Here is a 17,877-nt window from a genome sequence, read left to right as displayed (position 1 = left end):
ACACCTTTTTGTGCTACTGGTAATATGCTGACAACTGCTTGTTTCGCTAATGTAACACGCTTATGCTAGCCACGAATCCCTATCAGTAACCACTTCGTAATTTTCTGGTAAATTAGTCTCAGTGAGTTCCTTTGGGAAGATTTATTAGAACATAGGTTAGTCAGTGCAGAAAGTGGGCTTCAAGATATTCAAAGCCATATAGTCTACTCCAGTTATCAATGGCCAGTCGTAGAAAACAATTGTGCGCAATGAAAGGTTTGTCTGACATAGCGGTAGGACGTAATAAACTAAATAAATGATGTTGTTTGTGATGGTTGCATTTATCGACATTTACCATCATTACAACAAAAATCGATTGAAAGATCATAGCATAATAATCTGGTGCATCGTAGCATGTTACATGGAAAACAGTATTTGGAAGCCGTGGCACTGACAAACTCAAACTGAACGAAGTAGTTACAAGTGGCGAAGCGTTGTTTCGTCCAGCTATATGTAGTCGACAGTCCCCCAGTCGCCAAGTTCTGCTTTTCTTTGCAAGTGTGAATCATTAGAAATCTCTTAAAACTGATTCCACGCATCTTCCCAATGCGATTGCTTATGCAGCAATGAAATAAGTTCGCCAAAGAGGTTACTTGCTAATGGCACATGGCGATGATAATTCGGCTTCCTATAATGACCGCGTCAGGAGATAGTTTTGTAGCGGCGGCGACCATATCAGAAAAATTCTCCCTAGACTGGTGGGATCAGGAGTTCACATTAAACCATTTGGCAAACGAGGCTGGTACACAATATGAGTAATCACGAGGGTCATTATATACTTTATGACTTGGAGGTGTAGGGCCAGAATCACCTCACCGATTACGGAAGGTGTGATCGCGACAGCACTATCATCATGGCTGAGGTTACATGTGTCCGAAAGCGCATTACCTCGCCCACTCGAATACCATCAGTAACTTGTAGCCATCCAGTAGATTCCTAGTTTACCAAACACTTAAAATTACTGTGGGGTATTCGTCAGTGAAAGTCAATATGCTAAAGAGATACAACCTCGTGATTGTTCAACAAGTCCGATTTCCATTCTTGTGACACGTAGCCTTTTAAAACTTTGCTCTCATCTTATCAAAAGTTATTTTGTATTGTATGCCTATTGCGAACATTTCTAGTACATGAGTACGCTGGGTGTCGATCTGCATGGGGTGACTGCTGTTGAAAAAGAAAGATACAATGAGAAATGAATGAATACATGATGCATTTTCATTCATCTTAAAAAGCCACAGAAACGGAAATGAGTTGGTGATTCTCGTCCCCAAAAGAAAAGTATAATGAAAATATAAGTAGAATACTTCGTGTTTTCTGATATCAATTATGTTTCCTCCCCAATGGGCCATAATGTGGACATGATGGCACAACGTTGGAATAATGGGTATTATTGGAAAAAAACATTCAATAATCTCATTCATCTTCACTTGAAATATGACTCGATGTGGGATGACACTCCATCTTCCCTATTTTGCAACCACCCACTCATAATTCTTATTCATGGAAATTTTTCACTCCCTACCACTAAATTTGCTAAAGATCTGGCCCCGTACAAGTCACGATAAAGCATTTACGCCCTCGCTCTTCAAGGCTTTCATCTGTTTACCATGATAAAATGACATGTTTCATTCCCACGCAGGTGTTGTTGGGGAGGGTTAGGAATAAGAGAAAAAGATGATATATGAGAATAGAAGTTTGTCTGTGATACGGAATACCGTAGTTACTCCTGAGATCTGTCAAGGTTAGCTTGAACTGCACGGCCTTTCAAAGTTTGCCGAATCGGCATGATTCAACCATGTCGTTGATCAAGAAGGGATATCTAAGAAGGATAGATCGGAAGTGATGTTTACGAAGCCCGTCAACATGGTCAATGCAACACCAATTCCTATCATAAGGGTATTCCATCTGTTACTTACTGTATTAATATATACATGTTTAAATATGACCTTACAAACACAAAGTCCATGTAGTCAGCACTGCATAAACGTGTTGTTTCGACCCCTAATTGAACTATCCTGACATTGATGAGAGCTGACAGCTTCCAAGACGGAGATCTCCAATCGAAATTGGATTCGATTGGTAAGGTGTTATGATGTTACTCACGTTTTGTACATGTACATGGGTGATTTGTTAAGGTGGTAAGGTGTGATGTTACCTTTAAACATAGTGCACAAGTACAATGCTATTGCATACGAACCAGAGAGCAACATATATTTTAGCCCCTACGAGCAAGCCTTAATCAAATGGATGGGGTTTCTGTTCATGAAAGGCAGAGAGACCAGATTCGGACACAACGGCCAAGGTATTGATAACAACTTTGAACTCCACCTCCCTTTAGGCTCGATCTCTAGTACTAAAAGCAATCTCAAATTAGTTGAATAATTAAACGGGCCGTGTGATAAACGAAGAACTGATGATCATCAGTGCCAAGGCCGAAGTCAAAGGTTACACTTGACGATTAAGACAAACGGCCAACATGAAAGAGGCGGGATGTCGTTAAACATAGTGAACAAGATGATCGACAGTACATTTGGCTTTTAGTAGCGGTGTTTTGTTTATAAATCTTTAGGGACTGTCATGGCGTCCAATAGTCTGAAATGAGTCGGCGACGTATTTAATGACCTAATGACAACCTGGAACCTGGATGGCAAATGTGCAAGACTTTGACACGAAATGAACACTGAGCCTAATTGGCGACGTGAAACATGATTGTACACTTAATAAGTATCATGATCGCTTCTTTATAGAAACTTTTGAGACACTTAATGATGAGGCCATCGCCGCGAGGCAGACGACAACTTTCAGAGGTATTAGCTAGCTAAGTTTGGGAAGAGGGGACACTGATATCGATCACTACCGACGGCAATATTATAGTCATGAAGGGGTTAAACTCATTACCTGAGCTTGTTATCGAAGTGATTTTTCACTTGAAAAACTCTACCGGCTGCATATTCGTGTAGGCTGAAGAACCCTAACATGTTATCCAAAGGCTTTACATTTAAGAGCGCATGGCATGACAGACTGAATAAAAAATGGCGAAATTCGCACTTAGCCATATGTGATCAAGCCAAGTGTGCCTGGAAAGAAGAAGGACAGAAGTTATATGATTCCTCTTCATGTTGGTACAGTATAATCTGTGTACAAGATGCCCCAAGCCAACATCGCTTGGCTATTTGCAAGTGGACCATGGACTATCGTCTATCGGAATATTTGTATTGACGATTAAACCTAGGCAATATTTCACCAATTCAGGTGATTCTTTTTATATCGGCACAGTGTTGCTTATGCGAATGACACGAAATTATAAGGATGCGCTGCGCTTTCAATAATCCTAAAAAGATTCTTCCTATAAATCTCTCAACGTATTTTTACGTTAACTCGAGCACGAGTAACGACTGCAAATATGATGAAGACATTCAAATACATCGGGTAAAAGAGAACACCGAGGTTTGGAAGTAAGGTTCGATGTGTTCCTGTTTTCCTGGTTAACAAAAATGTATACACAAATATATCTTCAAATATATTTCCTGTCTGTACATTAGACTTTGAAAAAGGATTCAAAATATCCGAAACGTCGTCTTTACAACGTTGTAGTGTTGTTTTTTTATCAATCTACACAAATATATCTTGTCATACGAAATCAGACGACAGACGATATACGATAGACGATATCAAGCTGCCAAGTGATCTCGAATGAACAACGGTTACTGCAATACCAGCTAACTTCCTCGGGGTGTGAAGCTACCTGCAATGCCAGAAAAGTTTGATTCTGGATCTTCGGTTTGCAATAGTATCAAGGTATCTCTACGTGGAGCTGTGCTGTAAAAAGTTATAGGATTATTATTTTAGGTAAGAAAGAACTTTCATTTTCTAAACTCTCGTTTTCTTGGCATCCGTCACGTCATCCAAAACACCAAAAAACAGAGAAAAAGAAAGAAGAACAGGAATTCAAGCTTTAATGCATGACTTACCTGATAATTCCACGGAAGGTCGCTTCGGAGATCCCGGTTCAGATCCACTGCCATTACTGGCCTCGTCCAAGCTCCTAAAGTCTACCCTCCTGTTGATAGGAGGGGTGCTCACCGGGGGCACCGTGAACGGAATCGTCTTCATACTGGAAGGAAGCAAGATCAGAGAATGATATCGCCGCATAGTGGCCAATCTTTCTGCGCGGGACATGTTGATTCGGGTGTCCATTTTTGCATAGATCCCTGAGTTAATCCAAACAAGAAAACTTGCCGGTCAGCAGTAAGCCACTTTGTGCTCTAGGTATCCATACCGCGGGGGACGAAGCACCGATTGAGCCAACTAGCTGCGTGAACACTGATAGAATTATCCAAGTCTTCTAACTGGTAATGATGAGAAAGTTAGCGTGGCGGCATCCCGTTGCCTGCTAACCTGCCCGGCTTCACCAATAATCCATATTACGTTATTTAACAGCAATCACTAGCATGTCCATCGATGACTCGAAGTGGGGGACGTCTGCGAATTGATCAATGGAATAGTCACGTGGATCATTGATCGGATGAACGTCTGCTTCGCATATCAACATCAAGACAAGAAACTCATGTGAGCATCGCTGTTTAAGACCACGTTCACTGTGCAGAACCTGTGATGTTTCTTCATGTGGTCATATGAACAACCCATTAAGCAGCTGAGCTTTCCCTCAACAAAAGTGTAAATATGAGTCAAAGTGCTGATGGACAACAATCGTTTATTACGGGATCATGTTTAGCCCACAGCGAGGCTTGTTAAGCTTCCGGTATCATTCTCCGCGCAAACCCAGGCGATTTCCTTAACATCCGCCATCCACCTTTCATCTCACTCAGAACGAAAGGGCAAATTGATTCTTACGCATAGTTTTAGGTGAATAGTTGAACAGCGGCTCGAGTGATCGGAGAACAGCTTGAAGAGTAGAAGTAATTGATAATTGATAAATGGTAAGGTCATGGTTAATTAATACGGTTCGTTATTTGAGCTGTCTACAACAATGGCGGGAATGACATCATATCTGCAATGAACTTGATTCAAACACAGAAGACAGGAGAGAAGGCATTCACATGATATCACGCTCGCCGAAGCAGACCAAACAGAGGTTTAAGGTTCGACATAGTCAGGGCAGAAGTAAAGAAAAGACTTCAGTGAGACCCAATGGTTCAATGGGCGATCCCCAGATATGCCACATTTTGTTTCTTGATATTCCCCATTGAAGCTTGGCACATTAGTTGGTTGCCAACAACCGCATTTGACCACCAGAAATGAGAGGCCGTCTACCGCGATTCTGACGGTTGAAAGCAACACATCACTTTGTCTTAGTGAAGTTGTCAGATATAAACCAATCTCAGAAGACATATCCCTTTCATTACAGTCCTTCTCTGAACACTTTAACATTCCCAATACCATTGTCGCATATTTCTGGGTTATCACCAACAGTCATGCATTAATAAATTGGCATCTCACGGTGGCAAAGCCCCAAGAATCCTGGCTGTTGTGCCTCATTGTCAGTTGCCTATTGACGGAATTAAAGGTTTTACCAGTCTGATTAGGTAGATGATCGATCAGGATGGCTAGGCTGACTTCTCTGTTAAAGATAATGAGGCAGTACCCGAGACGACTGATATTCGCAAAGGGCACCTCGATGGTTTAGTCAGTGCGCCGTTTTGTACGCCTTTACTGGCAACACCGGTAAACAAGATGGAATTAACCGACAAAGCAAACGATTATATTATTTACTTGTGCTCATTAATTTATACTTATGCACATGATTCTAAGTTTGTCACTTGAGTATGACGCTGGCATATATGTTCGTCAGTCAAATATTGACATCCTGATTCACTCGTGTTCTGCACGCGGCCAAAATCAAGCAGACACAAAAAACAGCGACTCTGAAGAGCGACACCTAGCAATACAAGGACAACACCACCACCACTGAACATAACTTGTGACCAGGTAAATCGATCGTCGCGACAAACTCCAATTGGTCCATATTAGCATCATATCAGAGTAGCTGCTCGCCAAACACGAATGCAACATTATTGCTACGATCAGGCAAATGCATGTCGAATCGACTGTCTGGACTGCAAAGGATTAGTATTCCGGGAGATTTAGTTGGCAAGAGGAATAAGTCACGCACGCACACCGATCAATTTCCACTCTCATCTCAGTGGTAAGGATGAAGCAGCGAGCATCGTTCACGGTAAAAAAGGTTGTCTAGGTCAGTGGACGATGGCAATGGCCCCTTCAAAATCCTGTGCTGCGAAAGCGCAGAGCATTTTAGCCCAAAATGCTTTGGGGGAGGTCTAATGTAGCCAGCGATTCTTGGAAGGTATCAAATAACTTATTTGTTACAGTATATAGCTGCTTCGTGAATAAAATCAACTTTCTTAGAAAATAAAATGTTTTTGCCGTACGGCACACTGTCCAGAGTGGTGGTTTTGTAAATGTTTGACGTCAAAGAGACACCATCTTGTCATAGTTTAGAATTTACGCCATGTAAAATAACCTTGCAAGAAGATCTGGTATTTCATCAACAGGATTATTTTTTAATAAGCCAATTCCTCAGATACGTGAGGGCAACTTTATTACTTATGATACATTAGTAAGAATTAGAATTTAGTTATCAATCGTTCAACCCTACGGGCAGAATTAAAAGATCAGTAAACGGTTAAATTGAATTTAGAGGAAAGGAATGTATATCACAGATTAAAGTGATATGGAGAGACAAGCTCTATCTATAATCATGTGATGGTGTGTGAGGAAGGATAATCTTTTTCCCAAATACATGCATTAAAAATCCCGTTCTGGTTTTGCCGAAGGACGAATTTCTCAAGAAGTATATATTCTACATCTATAGAGCGCTTCCCCATTATCTATGTCAATAATATTCATTCATCTCTGAAGTGTGTCAGATTGAGTGACAAGAAACAGTATTTGCTTTAGGAAAATATAAATATCGGATATATACAGAGCTGCTTAATTGAATTAACCCAGGAAATAGGATAAATGTCTAGGTTACGGGGTCACTGATATCAGACATTATAAAGAGCAATGGCTTTTGAAAAGTGTTTGTGTTATGATTAGACGAGATTGATACACGAAATGTATCGTCCGGGACTTTCAAAATCACCACACAAAAACTCTTCCAATGAGGTATATAACTTTAAGGATAATATTGCGTAAGACACTTGGTTTAGTTACTCGTACTTTCCTGACGCCCTTAAAGAATCTACTGAAATTCGTAAGAAAAAGAAGAGAAGCAAAGTCCAAAATGATTGTCTTTGTGCTGGTCCCGGTGCGGTCTGAGCTTCTCTGATCAACTGATGCAGTATATAGCAGAGACACCAATCATCTCGTCACGAACGAGCCTTCATCTGCGACTATTCCGATAACTAGAGTGAAGCTATACTAATGTCGCCGTCTGCTAAGTCTACCTGCAACTACCGTTGCTTCTCCGACTGACAACAGCTGAGCAAACCGCGTCAGTTAGTGGCTCAACCAATCGATGAATTCCGGTCAGTTGCTATCCACCACTGGCAAGTGTAGTAAGACGCTGATAACAAACTGGCAACTTAGGAAGATTTCCATTTATTCAGAAGAAAAGAGCTAAGCGATAGTTTCTGAAGTGATTGAAAGCCGTCCTCGATGCAAGGAGGTGGTGTGGACAAACACGAGGAGACGGTTTTACAGATGGAATGACTACCTCTGTGAGCTCCCAGCTTACCATGGCCCAATTTTGATTCAGAAAATTCCGCCAAAACTGGATGCTGGGAGACTGGTGCTCACTCGCAACAAGATAAATGCTCAATGAAGGCAACGTCACCATCAAAAATCAAAGAGTCACAAAAATCATTGCTGTGCTGTTACATGGTAGTTTAGGAGCAGCGCAAGGACAACTAGTAACCTACTTCTCGGCCTCGAAAGCAGAAAGTCGTTGTTCGAACGAAATTGCCGCCTTGGCCAGCTTAGTAGATGAATACATTACATCTCCTGATATTCCATATATCAACGTCGTAAGCGTCGTATAAGTGGTCAATGTCGGTATCAGCAGTCAGATCATGAGAGAAGGAAATGGTCTCCGCATACATCCGACATCCATCCATAAGTCGGATCAGCATGACGAGACGCTATTAAAGGTACAGTAATGGTCATAAGACGTTATCAGGAGTCTAGACAGGTGATAGGCATATCGTTTCACGCGGTTTTAAGCAAAAACCATCGAGGAAAATAGCAAGAAAACAAAGTGGATATTTTGTGATTTCCCAAAATGCCAAAATCCACTGTTCTTCAAGCAATTCAATTGGCTAATGACTATTTACAGTGCATGTTTGACATTCACTTGGCATTTCACTTGTGGACGCGGAAGCTCAAATCTCCATTCCAAGTTTCTTTCTGTCATAATGATGCATCGTTACCTCTTCATTTCCAGCATCACCGGTGAGGGTGTCCATGTTATTTCCCAGGGTAGGTCATTTCTAATCAATATTTTGAATCTACCATCCTTTTTAGCATTACCCGACCGTGCATGATCTCACCACCAGCAAAGTGACTACCAGCTATGTAAACGACCAGCTTTACCAGATTTATCACTTCGATATCATCCGGTTGAAGCTAACCTTCTGCTCAAAGGCGATGAAACTACAAAGTCTGTTCCAACGCAGCGCAGTGGCAACGTTAGTTTAAAAAAATCCCCTTGCTTCTGATAATATTCTTCAGAAAAACATATTTCTCGTGACGGATGCAAACAACCCTTTTGGATAGGCCAAGGGTTTGAAAGGGTCGCGGTCTGAACAGATGTCATTTCTGCAATACATGCACTATCCCTCTACACAAATAGCACAAGCCATCAGATTGTCAGCACGGCACTTCTCGTCATCCGTTTTTCCATTTGCCATTATTGTAAACCAATCTCCTCCTGAATAAGATACAAGCATGTCTCAGGTGTGGCAACGAATCGGATAGATTTCATTCAATGCATCTCATCGTGATTTCTCTCTCTTTCACTTCTGTAATGAATAACTTGATGAGGCTATTATTTTTTGCGAGATGTGAGGTATCAATCGCGACGTACAAGAATAATTGGATCCTGGAATCAGTCTCTGATCATTAACCCCATAAGAATTGCCGTAATGAAGAGTAGAGGTCAATAGAACTCTTTACTTGGAACATGTGTCAACGTTACATCACGTACTAGTCTAAGTAGTATTGTCTTCTTCCCTTTACATTATCTTCAAATAACCATCCATGGTCATCCGGCGGTCACCTCGTTAAGTTTGCTTACTGTTATCGTAGCCACGTAAACAGCGAAGCAGAGACTGAACACCTTTACGTCTCATCACCATAGAAAGAGCAGCACGTTTGTTATAACAACAGCCTGGCTACCAGGAATGACGATCAGCTAATCAAATGAAAAGAAGCTTGATCTCAACTTTGTCACTTAGCTCACCTGTTCCACATAAAAGGAGATCAAGAAACCCCATGCAAGAAACACGAAAAAGTTACACCTACTTAAATCATTATGAGGATGTAACTTTTTGCAGTCGGTAAACATGTTTTTACCAACATAAGATAAAGGAAGAAGATGAAAATCCGATTAACGAGGGTTTAGTGATCTGCTGTTTACACATTCATCTCAGCACAAATATAAAGAGCACCTGCACTGCGCAAACTGCTCCCAGGCCGGGCAGCTTTAGTCAGCAATGGTGTTTCTGGCGAGATGGAACCAACAGCCTGGAGCCTGGTGCTTTTCTGACGACCAGCAACCGGGCTGCATTATCAAAGAAAGTGACGCATGAGATCGTATGGCCACTTCGCAAACAGTGGTGAAAGGCTTCAATGAAGTAATTGCGGGGGAATTGTCATTGGTGCTACCAGAAACAGACCGATAAGTGGACATTGACGTCTGCAAACACTGTAAGCTGATAAAAGAAGGAAAGACTTTGTAAAGTGTTGCTGAAGAAGGAAAGAAATGTTTGTGACAGTTCACCGGCTTCCTTGTTGGTGAAGCCGAGTGTTGACTTGCCAAAGAAAGATCTTTTTCTAAGCTTGCCTCGGGGAAGCAATTAGGAACAGCTGGTTCTTTGTTTGTCCTCTCCCAGCGCCTCGGGGTATATCGTGCTGGCACCACCAAAGAAGACACAAATGAAAAATACGAGAGAAAAACGTCTGGGCAGCAGATATGATCTCTTACATATCATTTTTTTGGAATGGATTTTCACTGTTCCAAAGACCATGGGTGATTTTCTTCATGCGCTATCCTATGCGGCATAGGCGCTCTGAACAAGAGAACAAAGATTTGAATTAGCCAACAACCTTAAATTACGTCCGGAGATAAAGACCGCCTAAAGCAGTCTCTTACTATCAATTCCTCTTGATGGACGAAACTTAATGAACAATCTCCTTCGAATTAAGTGGCAATCACATCGATTAGAAGATGCAACGATGAGGACATTATGACACTTACAGCTCATCAGGATAGTTGACCCTGCCTGAGGGTATGACGATTACGGGTGTCGATTCAAGGTTCACAAAATGCAAGGAAGAATGCGAAGCAGCCGAACCTGAAACCTGTTTTGCTATTGTAGCACGAAGCAAGAGGTCTGAAACTGCACATGTATTAGACTCTTCACCCTCCTTTCAAATCGTTTGTGACATATCTGTTTCCAAATACACACTAACATTCACTATACATCACCATTTACGTCGTTTGATAGTCAAATAATCGAATCTTCAATTCCTTTTAAGTTTATCTCACTCTACATTAAATTGAAGTTGGAGATAAAACTACAATCGAACTACATTAAGATTAAGAGGTGGATGTCTGGCCTGTCACACGATATTGAGATGAACATGACTTCATGACTGTCGCCATTTCTATATGTGAGCAACATCCAGCTTGCCATGTACTTTGGTGTGCATTAAATCAGAATTGTAGTACAAGCATCGGGAGACAGCAGACCTTTAAGGTACAATAGTAATTCAAGAAATATAATGATGTCGACGTACAAAAAAAGCCCCCTGGAATTAGCTGAAGTTGATGAGATGTTTGGTATTACACTGTAAACATGCCACAATATGATATTGGATTCCCTACAAGGACAGATTAATCATTTTTAACCTATCGCATGACCAAACATGACTCCCCAAATGGTTACCAAACACCAGATACTTATCTCAAATTGCTTTGCTTTCAGCGTGGAAATTACCTTTCTGGTTTGCTCATTTGCCTGATCAGCAGGTCGGCTTAATGGACATCGCTCAGTCTGGTTCTCTGACATGGTTAGTGGTTGTCTGGACCAACGATTTATTACTAGCTAGGGTGTGTCAATGAGAGAGTATTCGTCCTCTTTATCAGGATGGGGTGTTACCTATTGTCAGTAAAACCTTCTGATGCTGATAAAGGAAGCTCAGTCATCACGATGTTGATGTTGCAGCTTAGAAAAAGAGGAGCGAATCAGGAGGTGTAGGAGGAAAGGAAGAGGATTGCAGAAGAAGATTTGTAGTCGGATTTGTAGTCTTACTATGCAGCTATTTTCTTCTTGATTCAGATAGAAAACGTCACCAATGCTGACTGGCATCAAAGAATCTTCAATAGAGCACACTACTACAAACAAGACAACGCGATTATTATACTACGTCAAATATTACAATCCTCTTGATATTCACCAAGCGTTTCTTTTACTGTCGCGACGCTACCCACAGAGATAATTCGTTCGAAGCAGATCCAATCTGAGGATGTACCTCGTTTAGATTACTGTTTATTTCCCAGTAACAAAAACATTATTCAACAGCTAGGAGACATTCTGCATGGCTAATGGACGACCATGGTCAGTTTTCCCTTGTTATGTATCATCTTTATGGACCATCTCCCACACAATTACCATAGGTCCGCACTAATACTCCCATTTCGTTAGCTTTACAGACGGCTGGGCTAAGGAGCCCATTTACGTCATGACAATTATTGGGTAATCGCGAGTACATCTACGATAATGTCGCTTCTTTAAGGATTCCACGTGCGCCATTACAGGGCGCCAGTTATCATTTGCCGCTACTGATGCTCATCATTTCCTTGGCTGACCCCTAACCACATCAAGCTTATTGAGCATTAACAGATAATAACTGTGTGATCCCCGATGTCAATTCCCTGGACTCCGGTTGAGACAGGTCCAGAATGGTAATAGGGAGGACATACGAGGTACTAGTACCATGAAAGGTTTTTAGAATGTAAGCTATTTCCTTTATTTTCCGCAATTTCAAAAAAGTCAAATCAAATTTCCGATCAAATCTAAATAGTAAACTGTTGCCGACATTGAAGAGGTATAACTTCAAATTGATGAATAACTCACCTTTTGGCAATGTTTGAAAATCCTCATGCCAGACGAATACTCTTGACCTCTTTAACGAAGTTTAACACTAATTTCATCAACATACGAAGCCGTTAACTTATGACTATCTATGTTTCTTCTAGAAATTTTGACTTAGGGCCATACCGGGACGAACATTGAGATGACCGATACCACAACATCCGCACAGTTCCTGATGGAGTAACTGGAGAAATTATCCTGACGCGTAAAGATCAAGATAAATATGCAATAAGATTTGCCGAGATGCCATTTATCATAATCCAAATGACATTATGCAAACAACACATCTCGTCGAATGAATGATAAAAAGGGTTTCAGTTTCGCGGCATTAATCTTTCCGGGATCCAATAACAGTTCAAGGAGATTGTATGTGATTCGCTGTACAATGATTAACATACGTGTTTAGGAAATCAAACTAACGGACTACATCCAGATAGGGTTATGACCAGCCGAAGCTTCAAGATTCAAGGCTGGAAGTCCACTTTATCTTTCTTATGACGTTAAGCCCAATTTTCAATCTAACACAAGGACATCATGCCAGTAAGACATTGACACACCAATACCACCCTAATTTTGTTTCAGATCGAGATATGTCTCGGAGTGCAGTAGTCGTTATATGATTCTATATCCTAAATAAGTAATAACGAGAAGCTGAGCTCGTGTCATCGATGTCGACCAAACTGTGACCTGAGGGAGTTCGCGGTAACAACAAAGAAATGGCTAGAAAGTTACCAATAGCTACTGTGGTGGATAGAGACCTCCATACAGACACGGCTCGGGGTACCTCAACATCGCCGCTGCTGACAAAGTCCAGGGTCTGGCAAAATCTTCTTTACAGGCCTTTACAGTATTTTTTTCACAAATAGCACGGCGAGTGTTCTATCAAATTGGCCGCCATATTGCGACTTTCACAAAGCTTCGCGAGACATTGGAGGCGTGTTTCCTTTCGTTGCCTTTGTTGTCTCCAAAGGTTATTGCCCAGTAATATAAAAGTCAAACGATGAGTTTCTAAATGTGACTTCTAATAATGCTATTTATTTGCTGAGAAAGCACGGGTGACATCGCTCATATTCTGATAAAATTCATAGCATACCCAGGGATTGACTTAGCAGCAATAAGCTAGCTGAAGAGGGCAGTGAATATGAAAATGGCGACGACTTGTCATAATTCAATGGGCGATTGTCCAAAGCGATACTGTTTTGGAATTGATCCTAAAACAGGCTTCATTATATGTCAGTTTACGGGTTTGGAAATCATCTAAACATTCGTAAATCAAGCGTTAAACGGTGCCCAATATACTTCCTGTCATCGTTATACAAATCCACCCACGACCGATAGCACCACAGCACAGCCTATGGACGCACCAGCTGTACAGAGTCGGCAAATTGGCGCTAGATTAGTCCTTATGGCGATATACGAAATTGCCCCAATCCTGATTTTCCTGATCTGATATATGTTAGCACCGGCTGTGTACGTGATGTATGTATCACCTGTTTTGAGGCAGAATTATCTCCGAACCGAAGCGGCGAGGACTGTGAAAGGCAGGGGAGGTGAGCAAGAAATCTAATCACTCAATGGGACAGGGCCATAATAGGTTGGTGAGATGACTGAGGTGGAGATGACCGAGAAAGGTGCTATGAAAGCGGGCGGAGTTGTTGTCCAAAAGGTTAAAATCGGCAGGTTGATTTTATTCTGAAAACTTGTAGCTGGGTGGTTGTGATGGTTGCGTGATACTGACAGCAAACGCCAGCAAAATCTTGGTGTAGATTTGTGCAATAGTCGTAAACCATGAGGTGTATGTAATATATCTCGCATAGCCTCGTGAAATAATTCCGGGGGTACCTTTTAAGTCACAGAGCAGTATTCATCTTGGTATTGGACAGTGACCCCACCCCTTCTTTAAATAAATGAGACATGAAAGGCATTGAAGTATGCTCCAGTTTAGGAAAGTGCACTATTAACCATACAAGGTCATTACCATAAATGGCTCAATAACATCAAAGAATAAGACACTCCATCACGGATCATCATTTCTCTATAATTGCTCTCATCAGGGGAATTGCATTATCTTCACACCTCAAGGATATCATTTACACACTTCTTTGGTTACAAGATGGATATAGAACTCAAGCAAGAAGAAAATGAAATACGTTAAAAATGAAGGTTCGTCATGCCAGCCTATGGCGTAATTATATGTCGCCAGAAATAGACGTTAATTTGATTAAAGCCTGAGACATCATGTCAAGAACCACAGGAGAAGCGATTAAGAACGGAATCGCACTTTTGCATGTAATAAGTATTACACGGTACTCCAATATAATAGGGTGTAACAATTTCGCTATGATTTAAATCGGCCATTCATGAGTGATCCCCTTCAATGGACTGTGGCTGCACTGCATGTAAACAAACACGGTGGCTTAATCCTTTGTATAGTGGCATTCCTTTGTTTGAAATGTGATGTAATTGGGTGACGGTCTGATGTAGTGTATGGTTTGACAAGTATGAATGCAGAATGGGTTTTGTCACCGAGCTGGTAGTATGTTGAGAACATGGGTGGTTGGTCACAGCCGTGAGGGATCTGTTGATCTTGGCTGTGACCCTCACCGTAATGTGTTCTCTTTTTCTTGTACATGTAGTCAATTATCTGTATAAAGTTGATGAAATAAAATACCTATGAAACCTGTGTATATGTGCTGTTGGTTTTTAGTTTGGATTCCCGATGGGTGACTGGTCACAGCCGTGAGGGATCTGTTGATCTTGGCTGTGACCCTCGCCGTAATGTGTTCTCTTTTTCTTGTACATGTAGTCAATTATCTGTATAAAGCTGATGTAATAAAATACCTATGAAGCCTTCGTATATGTGCTGTTGGTTTTTAGTTTGGATTCCTAGTGCACCAAAATGCAGCTGATTTATTGTGAATACTAGTAGTTTCACAAGCTGGCGTTGGCTGTTTGAAGTATCATTCACACGCAATATCACACTTGACACAACATCTCAAGTTTTTACACCTTCCTACTCGCCTTTCATAACGGACTGCTACCAGTATAGGGAATCACGCAATTTGTGAACCAAATTGTTCAACGAAATGAGTGAAACTCTAGGCAAAGTGTCTTGGGATTGGTTTTAAGAGTTTCTGAGGGTGTAAATTCTGCAATATGACTGCATTCTCTATGAGGGGGATTAAGGATGTTTAGATGTTTTATAAATACCACCCTTGATTATCATAGGGGGAGCCCTCGAGTACCATTTTCCAAGCCGATCAACATCAATCTTATTAGTTTTTCTGCTCATATTAACGATATAGTAATAAAATAGTCAAGTAAATAGTAATAAAATAGTCAAGTAAGTATTAGACTATTCAGACAAGTAGACCGATTTACAATGAGAGGTTTGAGATATAACGCTACCTTAAGCGGAAATATGATGCCTTTTTTTGTTAATAGCACCTGCCGAATGTCAATTGTTCAACTTGCTCAACGAATTTGAATATGTTGCAACCCCATCACCCTATCAATTGATAGTTTTACTCTTTACAATTGTAAACAAACTCGTTAAAAAATCCTTTTGAAAATGATACTTTCCCGCAAGACATGGTAGACAAGAATGTGGGCGAGAAATATCTGTTTTCCATGTCGACAATTGCTATTTACCTTACACTTTAACTTGATACAACAAAACATGTCTGCCTGAGAAATAATGACACGAGAAAATAGTTTTTTTTGAATTACACACATTTTTTGTGTTAGTAATGGACAATTTGATATATATGTCATTGGTTCTTAGTGCCAGGTAGACAAAGACCAGTTTTAAGAGCTTACAGCAACAAAAAATAACCACATGGTGAATCTAGAGGATTTAAATGAAACCTTCAAAGAATGATCATTAACCAGAGACTGTCTATAAAATATTAGCGGCGTAATAGGCTGCGTGGTTGCACTCGTCGAGTAAACGACCATTTTGATATCATTTGAAAACTAAATTGCAATTTGTGTCACATCTTCGTTCTTGCAGCATATTAGCAAAGCACCAGATTCATTTGGAGCGTCTTCGCTGAAACATCAAAGGGTTTCATTGCCGCAGTGGATGCAGGTGGTTAGAGCTTGAGCGGTACAGATGAACGATGACAGTTGTGATTAAAATTCTTCCCCTTTGTCACCGGTATGTCTGGATGACACCTGCGTTTATCATTGGAAACGTGTAGGGACAGATATTGGACAATGTTGAGAAAGATATTGGACCAGGGCATCCACCTGCTGTCTGCTTGTTCATTTACGTTGGCGTGCTTAAAGAGAATATAATGTAAACTTATTCCTGTCTCCTGATTGTGACTTCGTCCTCAAGAGACCAATTTAGGACAAACTGATAATATAGATAAAAACTGCAGATCTCTAATTGTGCAAAACGATGTAAGTGAAGATTTGCCATGTCTGTTCATATTAAAGCCGCTCTCCATAACGACAATGGTCATTGTGCTTAGTCAGGCCTACTGAAGGAACACGAGGTTGTTGGGTGCATTTTCACAGCCAAAGTAAGTGCATTATCTGCGGAATATCAAAGTGGAGGGAAGATTGACTGGAGGGGAAATCAAAATGCATCGTGAAAAAGCAACAATGTTTACCTGTGTTCACCAACACGCTTTCCAAGCAACTGGTGAAAACTCAGTGCAAGGAAGAAAGATCGATAGTCTTGTTGTTCTGCCAGAAGAAATATAACATTTGGATGGATAAACATGGTCCACTCTTGCTGAAAATTTCCAATTTGACCTTATAAATATTGGTACCAATATGATCAGATACGCTTCCTTCATTACCTAGCGACCACATGTGGCCAATCGTCAAGGCTATCCCTTCTGAATCGTATTGATAACCAAATGTAGGCGGTTATTGACTATTGACTAGTACAAACCACCAAGTTCGACGAGAGTTGGTTATTTCTTCTGCTATTTTCAACATGGTGTTAGAACTTAAAACCTAACTGTGAGGCTGGTTTCACGTTGGAATGTGATTAGATGAGATGACGTTTAGTTAATGAATCGACAATCACTTTAATTATTGCTGGTTCCTTTTTTCATGCAAAAGATAAGTGACATCACATAGCTTAGTTCATCACGATAGGAAATCAATGCAACATCTCGACGTAAGTGCTTCAACAACAGCATCGAGATTAGCAATATGACGACTATCACAGTCATTCGGTCCAGTTCATCTATCAGGAGGATGATTGATGACCGACTGACCTGATGATCATTTCCTTTGTTGCTGCCAATCGCCAAATGGCTGATTTTACAGGCCACATTGCTGACAAGAAAGTCATTGAGTCTATTAGCATCAAAACGTGTTTTTATTGATGACGTGTTTTAAGGTTCAGTTAAGATACATGGATTGTATTCTGTCAAGCAATTTTGCTACTAGTCGTGGAATTGTAGCAAATGCATTATTTTCACTGCATTCACCATATCACATGTGCCTTGGTGAAGTG

General features: G+C 40.8%; 1 protein-coding gene across 3 annotated transcripts in view; it reads right to left on the bottom strand.

The window, feature by feature from the left end:
• Positions 1–17,877, bottom strand: part of LOC135495392 (synaptotagmin-15-like) — an 83,846-nt gene that overhangs the window by 25,921 nt on the left and 40,048 nt on the right. For all 3 annotated transcript variants that reach the window (XM_064783952.1, XM_064783962.1, XM_064783973.1), the window contains one exon: positions 4,011–4,153. In XM_064783952.1, coding sequence (XP_064640022.1) covers positions 4,011–4,153 — 143 coding nt within the window. The remainder of the gene's footprint in view (positions 1–4,010; positions 4,154–17,877) is intronic.

This window comes from Lineus longissimus, chromosome 1 (assembly GCF_910592395.1).
Source record: "Lineus longissimus chromosome 1, tnLinLong1.2, whole genome shotgun sequence".
Taxonomy (NCBI): Eukaryota; Metazoa; Nemertea; class Pilidiophora; order Heteronemertea; family Lineidae; genus Lineus; species Lineus longissimus.
The sequence above is the reverse complement of the archived record's forward strand: the minus strand, read 5'-3'. Positions and strand labels throughout refer to the sequence as shown.